Raw genomic sequence first — 27,751 nt, forward strand, 5'->3', positions numbered from 1 at the left:
TGCACTGGCGGTAGTCCGAACGAAAGGCACTTGCTGCTCCTCTCACGATCGACCGACCTCTCCTCTACCCTCCCCGGACGACTGATAAAGGCCGGAGAGCACAGCGGGAAGCTCAGTAGCCCCAGGCCTCAGCTGTGGGGAGGCAGGCGGGACGCTCTCGGAGGGAGAGACTGGGGGGCAGTCCAGCGGCCGCCCGGGCCCCGCCCCGCGACCTCCCAACATCCGGGTTCCTGTCAGCCGCCGCGGCGCCGCCGCCCGCTCCGTGTCTTAGGGAAGGCGGCGGCGCAGGGAGGAGGCAGCGAAGATGGCGGCGGCGGTGGGGAGAGCCGGTTCTTTCGGCTCTTCTTCGTCCGGGCTGGGTTCAGCTGCCGGTTTTTCTTCTCCTTCGTCCGCCGCTACGGCCACCACCACCAATAACAACAACGCGGAGCTGCGGGCAGGCGGCGATGAGGACGATGGGCAGAACCTCTGGTAACCGCCCGCCCCGCCCCGCGGCCGGCGACCCGGGCGCGCGCTGGCCGTTACCGCCCTCGCAGTGACTCCTTGCCCTGCGGGGGAGGCCGAGGGGGAGGGGGCTGGCTAATCCCCCTCCTCCCGGCTTTCAGTCCCTCTCAGTCAGTGAGCTGGGGGGGGGGCTGCTCCCTTGGCAGCGGCAGCTCCTGCCCTGCCCCCACTCCCGGCGGTGGCGAGGGTGGGGGACCGAGGGGAAGCGGGATGCCCCTCTTGAGCGTTGTCTCTCCGCGCCAGGTCCTGCATCCTCAGCGAGGTGTCCACGCGCTCCCGTTCTAAGCTGCCTTCGGGGAAGAACGTCCTTCTGCTGGGTGAGAAAAGCGTCCCGATCCCTTCCCTTCCCTGCGGCGCTCAAGCTTGCTCCTTAACCCTCTCATGGGCCTCCGGAGCTTCTCCGTGTTTAGTGCCCGAAGGCGGGGGCGAGTGGATGATGGTGGCAAGGTGCTGTCTAAACCCTCTCGCTTCCTCCCTTTCCTGTTTTTTGCCTCATTTTGGGTATCCAATACCTAGAGATGCTTGAGGTAGCCCCCTCATCGTACGTACCTCGCCATAATACCCTTACTGTCCTCCCGCCCTAGTCCCTGAAGTGGAGGTGGCTTGGAAGGGTGGTTTTCTCATTGTTTTTTTCCCCCGATGAGTGTTCACTTCGGCGTGCGTGCGGGTCCTTTAACCTTTCTCTGAAACCAGCCCTCGTTCTTGCAGCCAGCGCTGCTTGCTGGTCCTTACGGCGTGTCATACAAACGCAAAAATCGCTTGCGCGGCCCGTAGGGTATCAATGACGGCTGCTCCCTGTGGGCCGGCGGGCGGGGTAGGCTGTATATGGGCGTGTTGGCCGTGCCCTGCCCGCATGCCGTGGGCTCGCCGGCAACCCATAGCATCAGCAAGTTGCGCGGCCGCAGCAGCGGCGGCAGCATCGTTTACTGCTCCAGGCTTTCATTGTGTTCTGTTATCTCCACCCAGTGCCTTAGTCCAGCCTTGCGTTTGGCAAGGATTAGGAGTTGCAGAATGGGACTTTGATAGGGCGATAATGAGGGACCCAGCTGTTTTTCAGTGCTGAGGGAAATAAGAAAAATGGTGTGTCAAGCAAAATTCAGAAACTTCGTGGGGGAGGGGGAGAAAGGGATGCTCTCAAATGTGTGTGTAAGTATTATCGCTATTATTATTAGTGTGGTGTGTTTTTTTTTTTTTTCCCTGAAAGATTATTAAATACTATTACCAGTAGACAATTTAATGAATCCGAATGGATGGATTTGTTAACTAGCTGCTTTTTCCTTCCTTTGCTAACCTCCCTGTCCCCAGAAAGAACTGTGTGTTAGTACTTGGAAACATGACTAAAACCCAGTGAGGATATTAATGTGGACACTATGCACGCTATCATTCTATGTAGTCTTGTGGTTTGTACTCTCAAGATTTTTCAAGTTAGGTTTTTTCCTCTGTAATCCTAAAGCAATCACTGTGGCCCTTTTCCTCCTTTTTTGGTAAGTTAAGTGGTGGTAAAACTAAAATTGTGCAAGAATGATAGGATGGTCTAGTTAACCTGTTAACACCTCTTACAGGACTTAACTACCCTTTAATTTGTTGCTTTTTATGTTATGTAATTAAGTAGGATATTGAGATTGGAAGTTCTATTGATATTAAAGAAAGGAAAGATTTCATAATGATTGACAGCTTTTTATGTGATACTTTGAAAATAAATTGGATGAATGTCCTTGTTGAAGTTGGAAGATTCTTCAAGTTGTGACCCTTGCCAAGAAGATCACACTCTTGTTTTTCTTTTCTCTTCATAGTCAGGTAATCCTTAGTACTCAGTAACTGAAGACTGTGCTTCCTTCAAAACTAGAGAGAGTACCATAGAATGTTTCCAAATGCTCATCTAGTTTGTGATTTATGTAGAGCTTATAGAATGACTTGATGTAACTGTTTTTGGTTTTTGACTGATTTTTTTTTTTTTTTTGAGATGTGTAGATTTGTAGAAGAAATTCTAGTTTGTTCGTAGGAATTGTGTTTTCTAGAAGGCCATGGTCCAAAGAAAAAAAGATTTGGCATGTATTTAGGAAAAAGAACATCAGATCTGACGACTGGCCAAGGAGGACCACGGACATGTTCTTTGTGAGGATATCTAATCCATGTATTACACTTTGCTGTTCACTTGCAAGTCATGATGCTGCTCCTGAAGCATCCTGGCACAGGAAAAGCAGAGGTCTTATGTATTCTGTATTGGACAAATTCACCATGTGAAGTTCTGTCTCTTCAGCTTCTCAACCTGTGTGTTTGCAATTTTTCTGTTATCTCACATTTTCTCTATTTTTAAGCTTTGTTCCTTCAAATAGTTTTGGACTAGCTTTTGTTGTTAATACAGATCACTTCTTGCCATGGCTATCTTAGTTTCATCACTCTTCAAATACTTTTAAGAAGGAGTTGTAAAGTCGGCCGGGCCTTGATGGTTTTCACTAATTTTTGGTAGGCGAATATTTGCAGTACAAACAGTGTATTGGTCAAAACTTCCTAGCTGAAACATGATATGTAATGACAAATTAATGCTTATTTTCAACACAAACTGCATTTAAAAAAAAAAAATCCCGACAACAAACCCTTAGCCTCCAACCAACCCCTTTGCCCCTGAAAAAAAACCCCAAAAAAACACCAGAAAAAACCCACCACTTAGGGGTTTTTTTTGTTTGCTACGACAAGTTTTTTAATTTGCCTGCAGCATTTATATTTTTCAAACACTGTATGCCGAGTTGTTCTGGGAACCTGGCTATGTCTGGCATGCTAATTCCGCTATTTCAGTGTTTATTTTTAGCTATGTTAACATCTCATTTTTAAGAACCTGGAAAGCAGTTCAAGACATCACAGAAATAACTAAAGGAAACTGGAATACCAAATGTTACTCTCTAGATATGGCACATGGTTTTATGAAGTGAAGGTTAACATATAATACTGGTAATTCTTTGCTCAAAATCAGCAAAAAAAAATAGTTTAACTTACAGTTTTGCTTCTTTAAAATTGTTTCACTTACAGACATTTTGTCAATAGCTATTTTTCTGTGAAGACTTTAAACTTTGATTGGCACCACATGTAGTATAAAAGCATTTTTCTGTTCTTGTATGAACAAATAATAAAAACGCAAACTTTCCTAAATGTTTCTGTAAGGCAAGCATGCTCTGATTCCTAGGCAGTTCTGTCATAGTGACTATAGCTACCTTGCTTAGCAAACTATACCAGCAGAAAACATAAGATGCCCCTGCTTTCTTAAGGAAATTGGGTGCTCTCAGTGACATTTCTAGCTACTTTTTGCAGATAGCCAAAGGAGAGGGGGGTGGTGGTGGTGTTGCTGGTGCTTTCTCCACCCTAACATCCCTGCTCCCAAACCGTCTTTTCTGCTCACTTGTATAATAAAAAGGTAGCTGTTCAGAGGAGATTAATGCTTTTTGTTGAGTGTGATGAGAAAACTGACACTTAAAACTGGGAGCTTTCTTGTTAATTCCCTTCCTGTTTGAACCAGCAAGTGGAATAGAGGGAACAGCTAAAAAGTCACCATTGCAGGTTAGGGATGGAATCCATAGTGTTATAGAATGTGCAAAGGCTTGAATTCAGAGACCTAAACTAATCATTTATCCAACAAACTGCAGCATGCATTCAAGCAGTGATGTTCAAAGTCATTCCAAGGTGCACAAGAAAACAGGCTCCTTGCTGGCAAGTGAACTGAATATCTGCTTTCTGTCTGGCTTTGTATTTCATACATTCCTCTAGATTCTTTGCTTGCAATTCTAATGATGTCAAACCATCCAGTGACACAGGTGCGCCTGACTCCAAGTGTCTGTATTGCACACTTAAAGCTTCTACTGAATCACTACCATTTTGGTTTTCTTTGTGTTTCACCCCACTTGGTGATAAAGGTTTTGAGTTTGTTGGGCAGTGAGTGTTCATCTGCCTCGTGTCCACATTTTCTCTTTACCCCAGACATCTCACTTTTCAGGGCCAGGCCTGTTTGTTTGAATCTTTGAGCTCTGCTCCTGTCCAGTTGCTGTCAGGATGCTTGAGAAGAGGTTTCCACAGTCTACAGCTAATTTACAGGTACACTTTTCTGTGTGTACATGTATTGGGAATACTGTTATTGTAGAAGATCTGTTTTAGCTTGCTTTCTCTTAGTGGACCCATGGAATATAATGAACTTCAAAATTAAGTTCTGATACAGCAGACTGTCATGAGAGTATATAAAATCTGCTTACCTAAATTTATACTCAACATTATAAAAATGACTTGTCCGTTTTATTTTTTCGTATTCAAATAGCTGAAAGTTTCATTACAGCTGATGAAATACTGTTTGTTGATACTGTTTTTATTGTTTATCTCAAATGTTTCTTAATTTGCTAGTACTGCAGAAGTTCAGTCAGCTGCTTTTCCTCCTCATCTTGCAACTTCTTCACCTTTTGCAGGTTATGAAAGCCTTCCAAAAAAGTTTTGTTTCAATCAGCAGAGTTACATTTCTAAAGTGTCAATTGTTTTAATGGGGCATTGATCTAGATAAAATTCTAATTGGTTGTTTTGCAGCTGCATTTTTTTTTTTTTTTTTAAGAACTAAGTGGTACTATTTTGTAGTGTCCTTCCTGCTGTAATACCTTTCCAAAAAGCCAGAATTACATGGCTGCTGTGTAGTAAAACTTACTTAGAGCAGCTTGGGAAGTTGTAAAATTCTTGACTTGCAGTTATTTTAATTTGTCTCTGCTTTGCCAGAGGTGCTGCCGATGACTGGATCTATATCTGAAATAGCTCCAAAGGTGAGCAACAATGAAAGGAATGGTGTTTGTGTTCTCCAGGCAGCTTAGTGGCAGGAGTACCAATAAAGACCTCCCCTTGATAGTAACAGGGGATTATTCTATTTAGGTAGTGAACCTAGGTAAAATACATTAGATGACTTACTGCTGTGTTAAAAGGAGAAGGCTTGTGTTAGAGATGTATGCTGTTTATGCTGTTGAATTCTTTGCAGTATTTGGCTTTCTCTCACTGACTGTGGCTTTTTCCAAGCATAAGTAACACTGTTACTGCTGTACCTGTTTCCACAATCAGGCCATGTATTCTTGTGGTGCAGGACTTGACAAAAAGCATGCTGAACAGTTGTCTACAATCTGCTTTCTAGCATGTTTGCAGAAGTGCAATTAAGGTGCTCCTCTGAAAAGTTATTTAATTTTTCAGTGCCACAAAGATACCAAATGAATCATATGTGAGAGGAAAGGCTGACGTGGTGCAGTAAAATAAACTTGGAGAAGTGTTTTGTCTAATGAGTAAATTATAATTTAGTGGCAAGTTATTTGAAGACTTGGTAGTTCACAATAAGTAGGTCATACCATGTTGTTTTTAGGGATTCTAGAGAAGGATCTCATCAGCGTAATTAATTTTGTTCTGCAGTTCTCTGAAAGCAAACTAAATTTGGCTTACTCTGATTATTTTGGTCTTGTTCTGAAAAAGGCATTCTTCAATTACTATAGTATGTGTAAACAAGTCTTTTATGAATATGCAGCTGTGGAAAAAACAGTTATTAGCTTGAGAAGTGTTTTATCTTGAAAATATCTATAGTACACATGTGCTTCGTTCTAGTAGGAAGAAGACTTATGTCTCTACTCCAGTGTCCTACGATTCAGGCATTCCACATGGTTTGGAATAGAGATCGCTCTGTGATTCTGGGAAGGCATCTTTGCCCTGTTTAATAACTCAGGTTTGGGTTTGACTTTGTTCTATCATATTTAAGTCAGGTGGGGGTTTTTTAATTAATAAAAATGTTCAATATTTTATGTTAGAAATATTAGATGTTGTGAATTGTTCTACTCAGAAACTTTTGTTTTTAAAAAGTATAGATAGTTCACAAAAATAAGCCTTTTTGGGTGGCGGAAGGGGTTATTTTGCTTGGCCTTGCTTGAACATATTTTTTAGAGATGAGTTGCAGAATTCCCATACCAAACTGAATTTTAATTGATGGTTTTAAAAAGCAAACAAACTCCATCAAGGAACCAGTAGGATTATAGATTACACATAATTTAAGGGCATCCAGGGCTTTTCAAAGTGCTGATGAGAAAAATCAGAGCCTGGGATGGAAGGGGGGCAGACCAACAATACTGATGACAAAAGAAACATTCACCTCTTGCTTCTTTGCCTTGCCATATTTTAAACACACATGACACTTTACAGTGGAGAAACAATTTAAATAAAAAGTCAAAACTCATGTCTGTCCTGGAGATAACACATTGATTGCTCTTCCATGTAAAGACTTCCGTGAGAAGTAAGAAATGTCTTTAGACAAGTGAAAATCTAGTTCTGTTTTCATTTTCTAAACTAAAAAAAAAGGTGGAAATAGCATGAGTAGTGAATATTCTTAAGTTTTAAACATGTAATTGGCAGTTTAGAGAAGGTCTGTAATAGAGCCCAGGTTCTCTCTAATGTGATAGTTTATGGTTGAACAGTTTTAGTAGCAGTTCATAGATAAGTGCTTGCTTGCCTGCATTCACAGAAGGAGATTCATTCACCTCATTGCCCACCCTTCCCATGTATGGGTGACTATTCTGATAAATTTTTGTACTTTAGCAGAATATCTAGTGATATTCCATTTTCTGCTCTGTAAATACACTTTTTACCTTGGACTAGTGAGAAGGAAGGGAGGCTGGGCAGGGTTTTGTATTATGGCTTCCTAGATCTTTGAGGGCAGGAACAAGGATGGACCATCATCAGACTGTTTTGTAGACAGAGTAGCACCTTGGACAAAGAAGCTTTGAGGAGCACAACCCCAAAATTGAGGGACTTATCAGAGGAGTGAAGTGTAGCAGTGTGGGGATAAAAATGAAACTGCTTTTTTTAGTTGAGTACAAGACTTTATGTTTTGTTAACAAGATGGTGAAATACTGTAAGCAGATCAGTTTGGCTTTGTTTCAACTGCTTCCTAGCCTGACTTTTCAGCAAAATTAAATCTGTTGTCCCTCTTACTTTTGTTCAGCTCTAGTGAATAGCACTGCTTGTTGGCAGCATCACTTCTGTTTCCTCACTGTAGTATTAATGAGTAAGTGCTGTTGGTGTCATGGAGAATTTTAGTTCTTTATGATTTACTTTGGAAATGGAGGACCTTTCATGTTGCTTACAAAAGAAGGATGCAAGTTCTTAAATCTGCAATGATCTACTTGATTTTTACTCTACCTTGCAATTCTATGTCAAGAATTGTGTCAGGAATGTTTTGCTCTGTGAGCTTATGTACAGAAGTACATAAATTGGGATTTTCGATCTCAAAGTCTTGGAGGAAAGATGATGATGTTGATAACACTTTTTGGAGGTGTATGAGGCTCTGTTTTATATATTGTTTCAGTAGCATGTTAAAAAAAAAATTTCTGTTTCATAATGTATGAATATACAATGATATTTAAGTCTGAAGAATATGAAGTTCTTCCTTTTGTTTGAAACTAAGCAGCATTGCTTTTTTCATGCACTTTAGAGATATCCAGAGATACCTCTACAAGTAAAAAATATAAAGATGCTTAGATGTCTTAGGGTTTTTAATTTCAAATGCCGTATGTGTGTATATAAGTATACTTAGAAGTAGATAGGCTTTTTTTGAAAGTTAGTTTCTCAATAAGTTCCTGATAGTACTTGGGCTAATTGCATTGTTATGGTTTACATTACTCATCCAGCCTAAAATAGCTAATAGACTTTCATTTTGTCACAAATACTTCCCTCCTCCTTTGGTAGAGAGAAGCTTCCATACATACTAAAGGCATTGTAATAAAAGATTTGAGTTTTGAGAAGTCTTAAAAGCTAGCATTACATGCACTTAGAATTTTGCTAATGAGACTTGTAATAACCTCCTGAGTTTTCCATAAGCACTGGTTTTGATTGATTTTTATTTTTATACTCTTGCTGAAGAGTAACTACAAAGCAAAATTATACTGCTGCTCTTTCTCAGCATAACTTGATATATTCAGTGTTGACTTTTCAGATGTTTTGTTTTGAAGACTTCAGGTTGGAAAAATGTACTAATAACATGGATACAAATCTGCAGCTGTCACAATTTTAAAAGGTATATGCAACATACTAACAATAGAAAATAGAGGTAGATGGAACCTCAAGTCTTAGCATGTTCTCTTGGCCAAGGCAGTCATCTTTTCTCAACTTTTTATGATGAATCGTGTGGGCAAAAAGGAAGCAGTCCTTATGTCATACATGGTGGTCCTGGTTTTAATTTGGCAGCTTTTTCCATAATATTGACTCTAGTTTGGCTTAAATCTGAGGACTCTGGATCTCCTGTGGAATAGGGCACATATGGCTAGGCAGCTATCTTGCACCCTTGCAAGCAAGTTAACCTATTCGTAGACTACTCGGTTTATGCACTGCTAACTTGTTTTGGACCACTTGTCAGTATTGTTTCTAATCCTTTTTTCCCCCAGATCTTTTTGTTTCTCTTCTGTCGTCTGCAAACTGTACTGTTCTCTTCACTTACCTGAGTGATTAATGAAAGTAGTATCATCCCCTTCAAACTCCACTGGTGCACCATTCTGGCTCTCTAGTGAATGGTGAGCACTGCTCTCTGCATGCAGTAACTTGTATGATACAGTTACACATGTCAGTGATCCACCTACCTGATCTTGGTGTTTTGAAATGGGTGGATATTTGCTAAGGAGGAGGGAGTAGAGAATCTTTTTCACAGAACAGCTTAACTAATTCCATAATGGAAGGCTGAAATGACTGCTGTGCTTACATATGTGTACTAATTTTACATCAAATCAACTTGTCTTATGCTGTACCAATAAAATTTCTTTCTGTGTAGGCTCTGAAGATAATTACTAGAAAACTTGAGGAGAGAAAATAAAATTCTAGCTCTTATTTTGTCATAAGACATTACCTTAACGGTACTGAACTTCAGTTTACTTCAGGCATTTGGAAATACGGGCGTGGGGAGGAAATCGCACAACACACAGCCGTAAGGGTCTTGTGGGATGTATATTTCAAGTTTGCCTGTATTGTTTAGCATGGGCACTTTCAAACAATAAAGTTCCGTAGATATTAGCATTTGTATAAGTATGTTTTAGTTTAAACTGCTTAAGTGTGTCTTTTGTCATGTTTAGAACTCTTTCTTAACCACAGATGTTTCTTAGACTTAAGATGCAGACTTTTTTTTTTAAGAACTGTCAGATTTACTTTGCAGAAGATGCTAAACTTTCCCAATGCAAACAAGTTGTAATCTTTATTGCCACCTACGTGAAACAAACCAGTATGCAAGAAAGCTTAGCTAGCGGTCAGTTGTTCTGAGAAACTTGGAAAGCTGTTAAGTGCAACCTCTCTTTAAAAGGAATAACAAGTCTTGTTTTGTCTTACCTTTTGAGCCTCCTTCTGGCACAAATGAAGTGAAGGTGCCTGTTCAAAAAGGTAAAATAACAGAATGAATCGTGTAGGTAACGTTGGCTAAAGTAATAGCAACTTCAGCAGCATAACATGTTAGTGCAGCAGCTCTTAATATTTGTAGATGACAAATTTAAGAAGCTTGGATAAGTATTTGGGTGAGGGCAGAGGAATTGTGATTCATCTCTGGTAAAGAAGCTTGAACTCTTCACTTCTTGGGCAGAACTTTTAAATAAAAGAATAGCCTCACAAGAAGAGGAGTAACTTGGTGTATGAATAGAAAATAGCTGTGTTTTCTAATGTTTATTTAAAATTAGCTATAATTGTTTTCTTAGGTGTGTCTTGATTTTAATACAGTTAAGGACGTAGCAAATTAAGTTAAACTCTTTAAATGTTGAAAAAGTTAGATACAACTTCATTTTTCACTTTTCTACGCTTAACTAGATTTTAAACTTCAGTCTCATCTTACTTTTCTCTCTTTTTTTAATGCCTTTTTAAAATTCCCTGGGCTACTTAGAGTAAACAAACTTAGCTTGCTGGTAGCTTCTGCACTGTTAGCAAAAGCTGAACTCTAAATTGAAGACTTCATGCAGTAATCTTGATATGTTGAGTAAACTCAAAATCAGTCTCTCAAAGGATGATTCTTTTGCTCTTTCCTGTGGTTATATTTGTAGTCTTTTTAATGCAGCCATAATATTTTCTAGAAGATCATGGACAATTCCCTTTAAAGGGAAAACTTCATCATTGGGTTTAGCAATGAAAACTACTGTCCTTGAACTCTTTTCTTTGTTACATAGTTAAAAGCAAGTGTTTATGTCACCAAAATCGGGAATAAACCTGGTAACACCAATGTAGTCTTAAAAAGCAAGCATTCTTTATTCACGGTTATTTCATGGTTACATTTATACTCTCCATGGATAGGTGAGACTTGGTAAAAAAAACCTAGATGTTTGGTATAAAACTGATAAGGTACTTCTCAGGAACCTGGATTTAATCTTAATTTTATAACCTGTGACTGAGTTCCAAGAATTTTCTCATGTCTAACTGCTATGTGCCCACTGTACTGCCAAATTGGAGTAGCAAAACCCAACTTTGTGTCCAAATTCAGCTTGGTTACTCTTTCAAACTGGAAAAACTGCACGTGAAGTTTTCCAGCTCTGCGACATGCGGTTTCCAGTAGAAGCTTTTCAAGAAGAATCTCTGGCAATCTCAACTAGGTGTTTACACTGTGCTTATGCTGTAAGGTTCATTCGTTATCCAAGCTCCCTTTGGAGAGGAGAGAATAGGACTGAATGGATCTTGATTGCAGGCTTGTCACTGCATATGTACCCAAATACACATGTATTGCAGGGCAATGGGCTTGCTGTTTGTCGCCTTTTTTTAAGGGTTCTTTAGACCTGTAAAGAGAAAAGATGCAAAGAAACCAACCGTAAAAGCTAAGGAAACAGATTTGCCTTACTGAGCCTGGTGTTTTGTGCTGTTTGGTATGAGAGAGTTCTAAATAGTATTCTTCTCATTGTTAGATGAGCTTACTATGACTTGAACTGTACTTTAGAAAGACTTTCTTAACACTTTGGTTGCAGTTCACAGACCGACAGTGAGGTGCTTAACTATCCTGAAGGTATCTTTTTAAAGATATGTATAAGAGCCTATTTCACATAGGATATTTAGTGGCATAATTGCGTTTATCAGTAATTAGAAATAAGGTTTGAAGCTAAGTCATGCACTTCGAACAGATGGATGAGCTGGTCAAAGCCTGCTATATTTCAAAACTTCAATGAGCTCCATCACCTTGTTAGTATATGGTTTCCTTCTTGCCCCAGGTGGTTTTTAATATGTGACTGTGACTAAAGATTGAGTGGTATTTAACTTCTGTCTCTCCAGGTGAAGATGGAGCAGGTAAAACTAGCTTAATAGGAAAAATTCAAGGAATAGAAGAATACAAAAAAGGAAGAGGAATGGAGTATTTGTATTTAAATGTGCATGATGAGGATCGAGATGGTAAGTTTGTATTTCTAATAATATCTTAAACCAGTTTGAAAGCAATGGTTCAGTAGTGTGATGTTTGGAATGACACTGGGATATTTTTCTTTATAATTTGCATGAGTGCAGCTTAGGCCATGAGTTACTTGTATCATGAGGAAGTTTCCCAGTGTAATTCCTTTCGTAGATACCATGAATGACCACTTAAGTGGTAGAGGAGGACAAGAACCTAGTCAAGAGAAAAGGCTGAAAAGACCAGGGAAGCAGCCTTAGCTGCAACATCCTGAATGGATGGTAGGCAAAAGTGCATTCGTCAGGCCTAAAAGAAAAGGTGCTCAGGCTCTTATCTTGCATCTCAATTATTGTAGCAAGTATGTATCTTTTTGAACATACAGACAAACCTTTGTCTTGGTGGTATCAGAAGCTGCAAGATTACATGTATTGATGGCTAGGAAAATGTCTGCAATGCTAAAAGAGATTTTAAAAACAAACACCGACAAAAACCTAAACCACCAACCCAAAAATGTGAAGGAAGGGGAAATTAAAGTAGAAGCTGTGTTTCAGCTGGCTTGAGTTGGATTATGGCTAGAAGGTAAAAAGGATGTTTAAGATCCAGACCCCAAATATCTGCAGTTACGGAATAGCTAATTCATGCTTATATATGGGGGAACAAGGGAAGGAATATGACCAGGTACTGTAGAGGTGGGATGAATTATCTAGAGGCAATACTTAAGAGGGAGTGGGGTGTGAGTAAGGACATACTGGGATCTGTGGGGAAAAATGGGAACTCTTGTCTGTACTATAAGAACAAATATAGGTAGAAGGAGAACCAGAAGTTGGCCCCTTTTTTTCTGAAACCACCGGCTTTCCTGACTTCATGTCTGACTATTGGTCTCGAGTATGACTTGACCAGAATTGGGACTTCGATCTAAATTACTTCCTCAGAACTTCTGTAACAAGTAATAAAAACTTACCTGAAGGCAAAATATATTAAGCTACCTAATTTTGAATAGCCAGCTCTTTATTTGCTGTAAAAGCATCTCTGAATATTGGAGGGGGGGGGGACGGGATGACGGGAAGCAGTGGGATGGTCTGTTTGTATCGTGATTGTGCTTTTTGTTGCCTGCTAAGTCCATCTAAATCATTACAAACTTGTAGTTCTGCTCCAGTTTTCTGAAGGGCCAAGGTACATTCTGTTCTTTAAGAGTTATATAGGCATATCACATTGGCGTTTTGAAGGGGAGATGGCAGTCCTCAAGAGCTGAGCAAACCAAGAGCTGAGCAAACCAAGGGCTGAGAAGGGATGGCTGAGTTCACCCAGTTCCCCCCTTCTGTGTTGCATCTTGAAGAAAACATTTTCACTCTCTAAAATGGTGAACATTAATTTTGGAAGTGTTGAGTGCAATCTCTAGATTCTTACTTTCAGGTAATATATTTAACATCTTCAGCCATTAAACATCAGGGTTTGGAAGGTGGAGTTCTCCACAAGCTACAGTTTGCTGTGTTGTTCAATTGACTGATAAAACATCATCTGCTTTCTTCCTTGTATTTTATATGTCTAAAGAAGATTTAATATCCATTATGTAGTGAAGTGTTTCAAGTAAGTCTCATAAAATGTTTTTCCTTTTTTTTTTGTAGACCAAACAAGATGTAATGTATGGATTTTGGATGGTGACCTGTATCACAAAGGTCTTCTTAAATTTGCGATGGAGGCAAGCTCTCTAAAGGACACTCTAATTATGTTGGTAGTAGACATGTCTAGGCCTTGGACTGCACTGGATTCTTTACAAAAGTGGGCAAGTGTTGTAAGAGAACATATTGACAAGTTAAAAATTCCTCCTGAAGAAATGAAAGAAATGGAACGAAAGTGTGAGTATTCTGCAGATATGTAGGAATCCATTTAAATCAAATGTGCTTTATGCACCATTTAATCTCTCCATTGCAGTCTTTTCATTCTTTGGAAATGTTACTTAAAATTAGGAGTTACCAAGCAAGTCCAGCCTCAGATAAGTCTCAAGTAGCTATATCAAAAATACCAGTATTTCTTTCAAACAGAAAGACCTTTGGCGGGGGCAGGGAGCTTTCAGAATTAATACAGCTGGGTTGAATTTACAGTCTTGCTTCTTACAGATTTTTCTAGACACTATTCTTCAAGTGGAAAAACTCCTTAGCTTTCAATTTTTTAATTTTATTTATTTATTTTAAAGGCAAATCAATCCATCAGCTTATTAACTGTTCCTGTAATTAGTCAGTCTAGAGCATTTGGGACCTGTTCCCTGCCTACCAAAAGCGTAAATGTTGAAAGGATTCATGGCAGCATGGTAATGTCTGGGCCCTTTCTATTTGAAGAGTTTTATCGTAATCATTATTGACACTAATGCAGCTATATGTTTGTTTTGGCATGGATATGATATAGCTCTGTCAGGGTCTTGTCTTTCCAGTTTTAAGCATGTAGAACACAAAGATTTTGCAGGATTCCTTAAACTATCTGACTGAACTCACTAACATGATAGCTCTGTGTTACTTTTGGGTAGCAGCTGTATATCCTTTGGAGTACTAAAACATTAGTCTTTCCCATTCATCTCTCAGTGAATTACTACAAGGGAGAGCATTTGAGAAAGCTGTGTGTTAAGATCAAATAGCATGATTAAATTTTGTTTATAGGTCTGAAGTTGCTCTCTGAAACTGGTACGTTCTTAAGCAACTGACTGCCAAATTGCTGAAGGCCTTTTTCAGAAATGCAGGTTGTAGCCATGCTGTGATAAAGTAGCCCATAAGGTGACAGTTATAGATACTCTGGAATAGGGGGAAGGGGATTGGTGGGTTTGTTTACTCTTTTGAGAGATTCTTTTAAGGGAAGTATCATCCTTGAGAATTGTATCTTCCACAACAAGAACTTGTGTAGGAGGGAGGAGCTGAGCTCTTCTGAGTGTGGTTTTTGGTTTGGTTTTGGGGGGGTGGTGTTAGTGTGTGTGTAAACCCCACCCCCCCCCGCCCAACAGTTTCAGGGCAGGATTTTACTGGACGAAAGTAGTAAGGACACAGTATCTATGTTAATAAAAATGTGTAGGCTGATAGTTTTGCTTCTTTACTGACTGAGCAAACAGAATAGTGAAACTCTACAAAATCCATGAGGAAGAGAGTCAAGAAAAACAGCTACTCATTAAAACTTTTATCTGCTCTCTTGTTCTTTTATCACCTGGTCTAACTCTTACAGATATTGATGGTCTTGTGTGTCAGGTATAATAGAAGCCCTGGACACAATCCAGATATGACTGGAAGCAGTTTTTTGTTTTGAACCTCCTGTGATGTGCCTTCATGCATTGCTAGGTGGTCAATAGCTCGACACTGCCAAAAGGAGGAGGGAGGAATCTTGCTTGCCTGACTTCTGGCTACGTGGTCCTACTTTTATTCTTGTCTCAGGCTCAGTGCTCCTGAGAGGCTCCTAGGAGCTGATTTAATTTGCTAACAGGACCAAAATCTACTGAGGGTTTGTATGTGTAGTTTTCTGCAGCTGTGCTACTGTGTTTGTCTTCCAGTTCTAGCAACTTAACTCCACTCAAAGATGGACCCTGTGAGGACGAAGACTGATATGGGAAGGCATTAGGGGATAGCATACCCTCTGAAGGGTTGAAATAGCTCTTCCTGTTACTGAACTCAGCTGTGTCTAATGAAGCCTTGTGGCCTGGTTACTTTAATTGTGTCTCTAAGGAAGACCTGAGATTGTATTCCACAGTCTTTGAGCTGTGATATAGTACGTAAGTCCTCCTTTTTACTTTTTTTCTGTACTTGTATAAAGATTAGCGTGTCATGAATATACAGTGAGAATTTTAGGAATCCACTGGAGGACTTCTAGCACTGGAGTACTTCTAGCACTGGAGTAATGTGACTTTTATTTTAGCATGCAATTATCCCAGAACAGACAGGATTGCTGCGTAGGAAAGATGCCAGCCACTCAAGGGAATGTCTTGGTGAGAACTCTGCATTTAGAACATGGTCCATTTGGGAGGCTCTCAGACAAGACTGAAGTAGCAGCATCCCCTGACTAAGAGCCTGAGTTGACTGTTAGTAATGATAATCTCTGCATGTGCTTTTTGTTATTGTGAACTCCAAGATCTGTAGGAAAGTTGAATAATCTTGGCCCAATACATCTTTTTCTCTAGGGTATTGAAACAAGTCTTGCTCTGTTAATTCAACTAATGCTTTTCTACATATGAACTCAGAGGGCTTCAATCAGTTTAGCGAAGGTAGTGGTGGATTAACAGAAATTGGGACAAAGTGGTGAGAATGGACTGGAGTAATTAGCTACTTGCGTGCAATATGCAGCTGAATTGTCTTGCTGTCTGGTGGTTTTTTTTTTTGGCTGAGTCAGGATGTGCTACTCATGGAAAAGTAACCAGAGATGGAGTCTGGTAGAATCTTGTTTCTGCTGTGTGAAACAGGACATGCAATGTGGAAAGTGTGGACATTTTATGCCTAATATTGCATTGCTGACTATAGGAATAGTAAGTGACTGTGTAATTAGAGGCTTGGGTGTATGCATCAGAACCTGACAAGAGTGTTACACTTGGGACTTTACCCTTTTTTTTTTTCTTGTTTATATTCTGACTTACTCTTTGCTAAATTTTAAAGTAGTATCTGATCTATTTCAAAAGCATACCAAATATTTAATAAGCTGTTAACTAATTATAAACACTAACGTTTGTGTTCTATTCTTTTTGCTTATTACTACTGTAGATGCACTGTACAGAGAGGTGTGGACAAAGGGGTTTTAGAAAAAACCTGGTATACAGTAGCAGCTAAGCAATATATGTATGGCTTAATTCTGTTTGTTCTAGCAAACTGTTCCATTAATTTTGCCAAGAAGAATGCAAGGAAACTTATATCCTTTAGGAAATGTATCGAGCAACAATAGTTAATAGTAACTGCTTAGTAGTTCCACAATGATAAAATAAAAATGGGTTAATGCTGTCCCTATGGACAGTTTCACTGGATCGTGTTCTGGCTGCTGATAAAGCAGATCTCAAACCTACTATTTCTTTCTTGTGCTTTACAGAGCAAACAAATGGTCAGCACTTGGTGCATGTTCAATTTTTTCAACATAAAGAAGCAGAATTACTATACAGTCAACAGTGCTAGAGATCAATGGCAGTGGAAATCATTGTTGAAATAATAAAGTAGCTGATCTTTTAATATAACTTTTTTTACTTTCAGTGGTAAGAGACTTCCAGGAATATATAGAACCAGGCGAGGATTTTCCAGCTTCTCCACAGAGAAGAAATACTTCATTACAGGAAGACAAAGATGACAGTGTGATTTTACCCCTGGGTGCAGATACACTAACATGTAACTTAGGCATTCCAGTAGTAGTAGTTTGTACAAAGGTTTGTTTCACGTTTTAGGTTTTTTGTATATTTTATTTAAGCAACTCTGTGAATTGTGGATACGGGGTGGGAAGCACATGGTTCTTAAGTCATCCTGAATACCTCTTCAAGAATGTTTAATGTTGAAGGTTGGTTACTTTCTGGAAGCCCTGATTGCATGTAATTTGGGAGTCGTTTTTCCTTTAGTTACGCCAGTTTTGAAGGAATTGAGGAATCCCTCAGACCTGGTCTTGTTCACAGAAGTGAGCTAGTCAGTAAGCAACTAGAACTCCCCTTGATCTCCACAGTCCTCCTTCACAGAATCCTTATTCTGCAAACAGTGTTTTGGTAGAGTTTGTTTTGGTTTGTTTTTTTTTAAATATTTCTGATCTTTTTATGAAGATAAATATATTTGAGGGTTCTAGTTAGTGAAGTGCTGCTCTATTAACTTTCCTCAGTTCTTAGAGAGTTTCTGCGATCTGTTTTGGTTTCTGTTAGATATGTAACCATATTCTTAGTCTAAAGAAAAAATGGTGCAGTTCTCTTGTGGCTGGTTTTGTTTTTGTGGTTTTGGGTGCTTTTTTTTCCCCTGGCTCTTCAGTTCATTGGCATTAAGTGTACTGCATCCACAGCTGCTGCTGGCTCACAGTGAAAGAATAAACCTTTTGATGCATGTGTTGTTCCTTCACTGGAAGGCACACTCATTTGAAAAGCACCTTTATTCTCACCTGCTAGCTCTCTGTTATTCTTCTTTGCCCTGCCCCCCCCCCCTTTTTTTTCCCTGCTTTTCACATGTCTTGCTTTTGCCTCCCTTTATAAAGGGCTACTTAGTAACTGGGTAAAAAACACTATGTCCTGTAATACCACAGTATGTTTACAGTATGTTTTAAAAAAAAAAAAAGTGTAGAAAATGGTGGTGTCATTCAGTCTTCAACAGAGAGTTTGAGTTATTGCATTGGAGGGTGAGTGAGTGAAAAATGGCAATCAGTTAACTCCCAAGTAAATGCTGACCACACTACATGCATGTCAAGTTACATACTATTTAAAAAAAAAAAGTCAATTATGCTTCTAGACTGTCTCAGCAGGTTTTTGTTTTGCTCTGTACTACCCACCCGACTCCATCCCCCTTGCCCAGTTGTGAACTGGCTGTGTAGCAGCACTGCTATTTCAACAGATAACTAAAAGTGGCATATTAATTCTGTGTTTATCTTGACAGTGTGATGCCATCAGTGTTCTGGAAAAAGAGCATGACTACAGAGATGAACACTTTGACTTCATTCAGTCACATATCAGACGGTTTTGCTTACAATGTATCCTTTAACACATCATAAAGATTATGATGACTCAGTTAAATCTTTGCATTAATTATGACCAGCTTCAAAGAATATTTGCATCTGTGCTGAAGTAGTATGTAACTCCTTTACTGTAGCAATGCACATAAGCTGTCACTGTGCTATTATTAATTTTAAACAATTTTTTTCAAAAGAAGTATATAAAATTCTGCCCAGTGTTGTTTAGTCAGCTAGTTATGTTGAGATCTAGATTTTAAATGCCAGTAATATTGCCTACATTGTGTTATCATCACTTGTGCTATGGTAAAGGGAAGTTTAAATGCTATTGGAGAGACAGCAGTTAACAGATGGAAAAATGAGTTCAAGAACCTGAGACCTCAGTTGAGTACCAAGATGGCACTTCCTTCAAAGGGCTTCCAAGATGTGATTTTTTTCAAAATTGAATTATGGGTAATTGTAATAAGTCTTCTGGATGGAGGAAGAATATGAAAGATTAGTAAGAATTAGTCTCTGTGACTGTATATGCCATGTACAACTTGAAATTCTATTCTAAACTGCACTGAATGGGAATAGGATTCCATTATATAACTTTCTTCTAGAATTTGAATTGCATGCATGGAGAAATGAATCAGGGGATTTGGCATTTTTATAATCCCAAAGTAAAAATTACTCAAAACTTTCCTGGCTGCTTTTATGAATCCTGTGCATAAGCTGTGTTAATTACATACTGAACCATGCTGGAATACTAAGCAGTCTTTTGGTCTTCTAGTAACTGATACACAGCACAACTCGTTTGCCTTCATTTTCTTCAAAAGCAGATCACTGTATAATGTAAGAACTTGCTCCTCTAATTTAAAAACCCAGGTGGGGAAGTGAAAGATCTTTGCATTTTTGAAGCTACTAGTGTTAATGCTGTAGTGTCTGTGTTGCAGTGTGGGATAATTACAAGATACCAGGATATGGCATGACATTTTTTTTTCACTAAAAGCAGAAGACAGTTTTGAAGGCATCATAGTGAAACTGTTGGTATTGTGAGCTTTGAGAGTGAGAAGAGCCTGTACTTTACTCTAAAAGCAATTGCTGAGTTGGCCTAAAACAAATGCAGAAAGAAAGATTTAAATTACTAAATAGCTTATTTCAAAAAAAATTAAGTGTTGGAAGTTGTTTGACCTATTTAATTTTGTATTCCCCCTCTAAATTCTACTAAGATAACCTTTAAACTAACAAAAAAGGGTCATTCTGGTATCTCTTACTAACCACTAAACTGAATTTTCTTTAACAAGTTTATTCAGATGGGGCAGCACTTATTTACACTTCAGTAAAGGAAAACAAAAACATTGATTTAGTGTATAAATATATAGTCCAGAAGTTATATGGATTTCCTTTCAATGTTCCAGCTGTTGTTGTGGAAAAAGATGCAGTATTTATGTAAGTTATCTGTATTATTATATGTATATGACTACAAAATTGTATTTGTTAAGACTGTAAAACAGTATTTAGAGCCTTTTTTGTTTACGCTTTTTAAAGTTCCATTTAACACTCTCATGAGTTGGAGTTTGAGTGCCAGTGGACTGAGATTACAAATACTCACTGCCCCAAAGAGAAATGTTAAACCCAGAGATTTTGCTCTTCCCTGATATGGTGAACCAATCTCTAACTAGTTGTACTAGTCAGTAACCAGCTTGCTCAGGAGAACAGGAGCTGTGACAACTTTCCTGGCTTTCAGTTCTGTGTGGTTCGGGATTGTATGGAAGAATAACTTGAAGTAACAATAGAATTTAAAGCCAAATAATCCTTTATCTAGTCCTGCAGGTTGGGATAATGACAAGAAGATAGGAATATTGCACGAGAACTTTCAGACACTAAAAGCAGAAGACAGTTTTGAAGATATCATAACAAAACCACCAGTCAGAAAGGTAGATTGAGATGTTTTGGCATTCAGCTTATCTCTTTATTTACCTGCCAGTTTTTTGGCTGTTTCTCTTTCTTTGAGACTTTGCTTCCAGTTTATCATGAGTGTGATTAAACGGTCTGGTTTTTTTCTTATTTTGTCTCTATTTTGTTCTTAAAGTTCTTTCATTTTCAAAAAATCATTATGTATTTTTGTTCTGTATAGCTCTTCTCCAGCTTACACATGTTTTTTTCTGCCCCTGTTACATTGTTCAAGTCTACAAATATATGTATCAAAAGCAAAACAAGTATTTGGTATTGAAGAGTCTTAAGTATTTAACTGTTGTTCAGGTTGAATTAGTACTTTTTTAAGAACACTCCATTTTGTTCCGAGTTGCTCATAACTTCATAATGCTTTCTGTTTCTATGGGAGTATTTAAAATAAGAAAGCTTGAGACAGCATAAAATCAAAAATAAACATGGGAAAACAGGTTCTACATATATTCAGTATATTTTCTCTCTTGTACTCTTTAATAAAAGGGCTTTGACAGAACTACTTGAAAGCACATCTGGAGCTGTTGAACAAAATGCCAGCAGCAGTGGACCCTGTGCATACAAAAGTTATTGAAGGCAAATATTTCTATGGCTTTTTCTAGCAAAGCTAAGAATTTGGGACTGATCATATTTCCAAGTGTGAATTATTTTAGTTGAGAAAACTAATACTATGTCCTTTCTGCAATCTTTCAGGGAAAAAAACCAAGACATATGTAGTAGTAGCTTAAATCATAAGTGTCCAAGGAAAATATAACTGACAATTTTTTCTTTCATGCTCATAAACTTCAGGCCTGGATTATAAACTTTGATGTTGATATGTGCCATGCTTGTTTTGGCAGAGTTGTTGTGGTGAGATCATTTGGAGGGAGAGTGTTTGCAATTTGATGCATAGACCTGGGATCTAAGATGTTTCTGTCCAGTTCGTATGCAAGTCTGGTGCAGTGTAGGTTCAGAGTCACTTTTGCCATAGTTGCCTATAAAATAATACCAGGGTTGAGCCTTGATAAGTTAACAGAGATGTGAGCATGCTGCAGAGTGTGTATATCTGTGAACACTTCTGACAGATCCTGGGATCTATTCTACTTCTAATTAATTTAGCTTAAATGGAACCATAAGGTAGTGGTCATAAATACAGAAGATGTGGTCTGCAGTCAACATCGTACTTTACACATTTACTTCATTGTTGAATGCTTTAGTCATAGTCATGGGGAAGTATAAAAGGAAATGCATTTCTTTCTTTTAGTCAAAATCATGTTAATGTTTTTGTATTGCAGTTTGTTCATGAAAAAGAAATTGTAGCAGAAGATGACCAAGTGTTTCTTATGAAGCAGCAGGTAACTGTATATAAAACAAGCAGACAGTGTTTTATTTAACAACATTCTCAATACAAATTTGGTTTTGTATTTTTAGTTACTGTAATATCTTAACAGTACATGGATTTTTTTTTTTTTTTTTTTTTTTTTTTTTTTTTGCAGTCACAGTTGGCGAAACAACCCCCTACTGCTGCAGGAAGGCCAGTGGTTAGTAAAAACCAAAAGTTTAAATGTCATCACATGAAAATGATTCACTTTCATATATGTAGAGGGTTGCATGTCTTCATTGCACTATCAAATACTCTTTGATCTGATTTTTTTTTTTTTTAAACTACGTGGTGTTTAAAGTCTACGCTGTATACTGCTCTAAAATTATGACAGTACTTCACAGCTAGTCATTACAACTTGTATTGAAAGCAAGGGCTAAATGTTATGGCTTTACTTTTCATATGGTAGTGCATTTAAGCAGTCAGTTGACTCCCCTTTCCTGTCCCAAGAGTGTGCCAGGGAGCAAACTGTGTTGGCTGAATCACCTTGGTGAGTTTTATATCCTAAATTTGACACTACCTCTCTAGGAATATTAAGACTCTGGCATAAAACTAAGGTCAAATGAAAAACATGACCTCTACATTTAAAATACAAATAAAATAACTAAAAGGTAACACAAGTTTAATGGGGAGCATGTGATCTTATCAAGGTAGTTTTACCTTTTTTAGATGAACTGCAATTTCGCAGAAACATGACTTGTCATCCTTGAAGTAATGAATAATGCTTTTTCTCCTGGGCTGCATTTAGTCCTTTCCACAGTATTGGTGGTACGGGGTGTCTTTCCAAGAAATTTGGTATCATTCCTCTATGATCTAATCAGTGCAGTTTTCATTATGGTCAGAGGCACTACAGAGTAACAGATGGATTTTCAAGTTTTTCATTGACAAAGTTAAAAGCTTCACTAGTGCTTTAGTTGCACTGAAGTTAATATTTGTAAGAATGTTATACAAGTGTAATAAAATTTGTACACAATCATCAAAATCTCATCCTGTGTCATTTCAGTTGCATGGGATACTACATTTAAATAAAAAAAAGATTAGGAGCTGTGAGAACAAAATGCTTCATTTAATGTACTGCATGATTTAATTCTGTAAAAGATTGACTAGTTCAGCTTTGGAAATTTTATTTTTTTTCCGTAGGACGCCTCTCCAAGAGTTCCTGGAGGATCTCCCAGGACACCAAATAGATCTGTAACATCAAACGTTGCCAGTGTTACACCTATCCCTACTGGGTCCAAAAAAATTGATCCCAATATGAAAGGTACCTTTTCTTATGAAGGCACAAATACAGTTGGGGAAGTAAAATAGCTGCTTTGCCTGCTTCCTTTAATATGTTTATTTAGATTCACTAACACGCACAGTTAGTATTTACTTAGAAAATCTGGTTTGGTTTTGTTTGTGCTTTTCTTTTTTTCTCCTCCCTGCCCTTGTAGCTGGAGCTACTAGTGAAGGAGTCCTGGCTAACTTCTTCAATAGTCTCCTGAGCAAGAAAACTGGTTCCCCTGGTGGCCCTGGTGGTGTTGGTGGCAGTCCAGGAGGAGGTGGCACTGGAAGTGCTGGCAGCAACTTACCAGCATCAGCAAAAAAGTCAGGTATGACTAATGCGAAAAGATCAATTCAATCCAAATTGTGAGTGGTGAATCATTCCTATTAGTGTATTTTATCAGAAGTATGAACAGTGCTATATTTAACTGAATGTTTTATTGGGTATGGGTTTTGCTTTTGTTTCACAGCAGATTAGTATTGCTTTTTTATGGCTCTCAGAGGATCAAAGAAAAAGTTTTCATGGAGCTGTTCAAGTATGAATTGTGTCCACACGAGTTCTTAATTTTTTTCCTTTATTCCCCACCATCCCAATAAAAGGCTTATGCTATAAGCCATTTTTAATATTATTTGGATATATTGGGACTTAATTTCGAGTTGATTTTTTTAAGAATACTGTCAGTGTTAAAATAATTCTAAATTTTCTTTTGCTGGAGATCTAGCTGTGACTGTGTTGAAGGATTTGATTGAATTGGACAGCCTGTAAAAGTACTGATGTATTTTCTGTTTATAGCCTTTTTTATATGATGTGATTAAGAATTAGTATTAATCTAAAAATGTCAAATAGTGACTGATCTAAAGCTAGATGCAAGACTACTATGGTGCTTCTTGCTATTGCAGATTAAAAAGTTTATGTATTACTTAAGAACATACCTATACAGACATCTTCCCCCTTCCCCAGAGGTTAGTAATGCCACACTTAGGTGAGAATGCTGGTCTTTCATTGGTACTCAACATTAGCGTTTACTTTTATGTAGCAAGAGGGGGGAAAAAACCCAACACTCTTTTCCCACTAACATTTTGTGTAAGCTGACCCTGAATTTTTTTTTTTTACATGTGTGCACTTCCCTTTTTTAAATGCAAAGCTCTGTTGGCTGAGCAAAGTTTACAAGTACTTCCTCACCTGCTGCTGGCAAAGTCAGCTGTGCTCTTTTGAACAGCTTATGGAGGTTGTTCAAACAAATGCAGCTGCAATATGAGATGCAGAGAGCACCCACTGAAAAATCCTGTGGGGAGTGGCTGGCAGCAGGTTTGGGTGATGCCAGGCAGATGGAGGCAGCGCTCTGGCATAGTGGTGTGTCTGGGGCCATGGCAGAAGCTTCAGTAACAGAATTAAGCTATTAAAGAGGAAAAAATATTCTCAGAAATTTCCCACTATGAAACAAACAAAGGGTTAGGGTGTAGCCAGTTTAATGTGGCAAAGGACTAGGTTTTCAAGGATTTACCATAAATAAAAACGTTTGGCCTAGATGTGGCCTCTTCACCTTCCCCAGTAGTTCCTGTCTTGTGATCAGTGTTATAAATAACACTCACTTTTCAACTCTAAAAACTGGCTGTTAAGACAGCAGTTTGGGATTTGAGTTACTTTTCTCCACAGCAGCTATGGGAAATCTTAGTTGCAATATTAGCTGCTTTGATTCGGATACGGTAGTCCCTTGCTTTAGATGATTTGAATTGCGGCACAGTACCTCTGGCAAAAATGAGCTTTGTAGGTAGTTCCTCTTAATTTGCATCTTCAGAAAGTATGCTGGGACATCGCTAAAACTACATGTGTGTCAGAATTTTCTTTTACAGCCTGAGATACTATACACACTTATCATGGCATTAGACTGATGTTCTGCACTGCCTTGTCCCACATTGTCTCTCCATTCTTGTAGTAGAACATGGCAGGATAGAAACCTGGATGAGGGAGTAAGAGTACAATGATGGGGGGGGAAAAATGGCGTGTGTCAAGCTTGGATCAGGTCCCAGTGTGACTGACTGCACAAATGTCTGTGCCATTCCAAGTTAGGGACGAAGTAAGCGGGTGAGGAGAGAAAGGGATTTGCCATCCACAGGTCTGCGTGCACCCATAAGCAGCAGTGTCAGGTTTATGCTGACCAAATATGTAGAACTGACTTTGCTGGTCTGTGATGAAACCTCTGATTTACACTCAGAATTATTTAAAATACATATGATGCAGAAAATTGTGTAGAAATGTTCCTAGCTGCTATCCTTCATAATTTTTCTGTATTTTATATTTTACATTAACTTTTCGCATAGTGGCAGTTAGGGAAGTTTCTTTGTGAAAATGGAAATATAGAAGGATGTGACTATCTGCTGTTCCCTTTGTGATTCTTTTGGGTTTTGGCCTTATGCCTTTACTCTGCATTCAGTGTGCTGTAACAATTTCTAGGATTTGTCTGATGCAAAAACGATGTTCTTCTGTTTTTTTATTTTTTTGTTGTTTGACAGGTGTTTCTTGAAAATTAAAGATACTATAGGCTTTCCCAAAACTGTTTCATAAATATGACTGAATGATATGCATTTATTTTGTAGGTCAGAAGCCAGTTTTAACAGATGTTCAGGCAGAATTGGACAGAATTTCACGGAAACCTGAAATGGTCTCTCCTACAACACCTACATCTCCCACAGAAGGTGAAGCATCTTGAAGACACCAAATAAAGCCAATTGTTCAGTTTTCTGGGATAACTCAAACTTGCCTCTGCCTCTTCCTTCAGTGACTGGAACTAAAGAACTGAAATATCTTTCAGAACACAAACAGTTGATGTCTGTCTGTCTTTCTTTCATGTGTGTTGCCCAACTTTACAAAAGGGAGCTGTACAGATGGAAAACGGTTATCACATCACGTAGGAGTACTGTTCACAGTGCAAGAATAGTAAATCTTTTTCTGGGTTTTGTTGAAAAGTCAGTGTAATACTGTAAAATTGCAAGTATGTCCACTTAAGTGATAGGGGTTGCTTAGAGCAGGAAAACTGATACACACCACAGGCACTTAATTTATATTGATTTCCCAGCCTGTTAGGCAAGTTTAATACCATCTTAAATAGATGAACCTCTAAAGGAGAGAGCTACTACTAGTTTTTGGAAGAGAAAATTAATTGCACAAAACTATAACAATAAACTTGAATTACACTTGAACACTTCATTTGGAGTATGGTTAAAAAAAAAAGTTTGATCTCCTCTGAGATTTACAGTGCATTCAAAAACCCATGCAAAAATTCATTCCAGATATAAGACTAAATTAGTGGCCATTTTGGGTTTTTTTTCTCTTTGATTAATTTCAGACACTGAATAAAAGATGTATAAAGAAAAAGCAGAGGTTAAATGTACAGATTATCAGTATCCAGATTTGTCTATATATATATGGCTCAGCCTTAATGTCCCCCACTATGTTTCCCACATTAGGTATGGTTTAAAATTGGTCATCAAAACTGTAATCAGTTAATAAAGTATTCTCTGCATTCAAATTTAAATAGCTTTCATTGAAGCCATGGTGTTCTTGTTTGTTTACAGTTAAATCTAAGGATGTGGTGTAAAATGTCTTAAACCATGCTTTTGTATCTTACCTCTCAGCGAATAATATTGGTGGTAGATATTTAGACTTCCTTAAAACATTGTTTCTAGAAGGAAGTGGATAAGTCTGCAGTGTTTGTTCCTAGGAGTGAAACTAGCTTATCCAACTTGGGTGGTTTCTGCTGAAATGTGTTTTAAAAGCACATTAGTTATATTAAGGATCTTGCTGATGACTCTAGTACATTGTCTAAGAAGTAGATGACTGAGGTTAGGACTTAAGCTTTCAGTACACAAAGTTGAGCATCACTTTACTGTTTTGTTTGAGGTTTGTAGTCACTTTCTACTGAGAAACACAGAATAATAAGTGTAAAAAGTATATCCTGATCAAATGATTGCAAAGAAACTTCAAGTTCAGGTTTTTCATTTTTTTAAATCAACAAGTCTTATGTTAATTTCTCCAATTTAGAAAACTTCTGAAATGCTGAAGAAGGGGTAAATCCTCTTTGTTTTGAACATGGTGGTACTCTTTCCTCCAGTTCCTGAATTCTGTAGCAGTTCTAGTGAATTATGTCCATATAGTTAAGAAGTTGAACTCCCTAGAGTTAACAGACTTGTTAAAATTGACTCAGAATATTGAATTGTGGACAGACAAGTTTCAGTAGATATTCTTAACTATGGATCAATTGTTCAAACTGGAGCCCTTAAAATTTTGCTTATGGCAGTGATTCAGTAAAGGTGGCACATGAAGAAATGCATGACCTGCTGATGAACAACTGCACAGAATAAATTATACCTTGCCGAAAATAAAATTAAGTTTCCAATCATGGATGCATGGCATGCATCAGTATCAGAACAGTTCTATAGATTCTGTATGTAAACTTTTGAAACAATTTGAAATGTGCTTCAGAGAATGGGCCCTGTTTGTATCATTACCAGTACGCTTCCTTGTACAGCTGCAGTGGTATGTGTTGGTAGGGTGAAACTTTGGGGTTTAGAGCACCATCTTAAACTGTCCAGATTTTTGAAAGAAAACTTTAGCTTCTGCAATCTGTAATTTAGTTCATTTGAGCATCTGTCAAAGCACA

General features: G+C 38.4%; 1 protein-coding gene across 1 annotated transcript; it reads left to right on the forward strand.

The window, feature by feature from the left end:
* Positions 1-304: 304 nt before the first annotated feature.
* Positions 305-25,950, forward strand: DYNC1LI1 (dynein cytoplasmic 1 light intermediate chain 1; the record flags this gene model as incomplete). The annotated part of the gene is made up of 13 exons (XM_081996704.1): positions 305-471; positions 748-821; positions 11,770-11,886; positions 13,507-13,737; positions 17,083-17,252; positions 18,448-18,541; positions 19,816-19,951; positions 20,328-20,439; positions 21,742-21,801; positions 21,943-21,987; positions 22,968-23,088; positions 23,261-23,419; positions 25,689-25,950. The coding sequence occupies 13 exons, from the start codon at positions 305-307 to the stop codon at positions 25,799-25,801; spliced, it is 1,599 nt and encodes a 532-aa protein (XP_081852830.1). The 3' UTR covers positions 25,802-25,950.
* Between the last annotated feature and the right edge of the window lie 1,801 nt (positions 25,951-27,751).

Source organism: Phaethon aethereus (genome assembly GCF_964289735.1).
Source record: "Phaethon aethereus genome assembly, chromosome: 2".
Lineage (NCBI taxonomy): Eukaryota > Metazoa > Chordata > Aves > Phaethontiformes > Phaethontidae > Phaethon > Phaethon aethereus.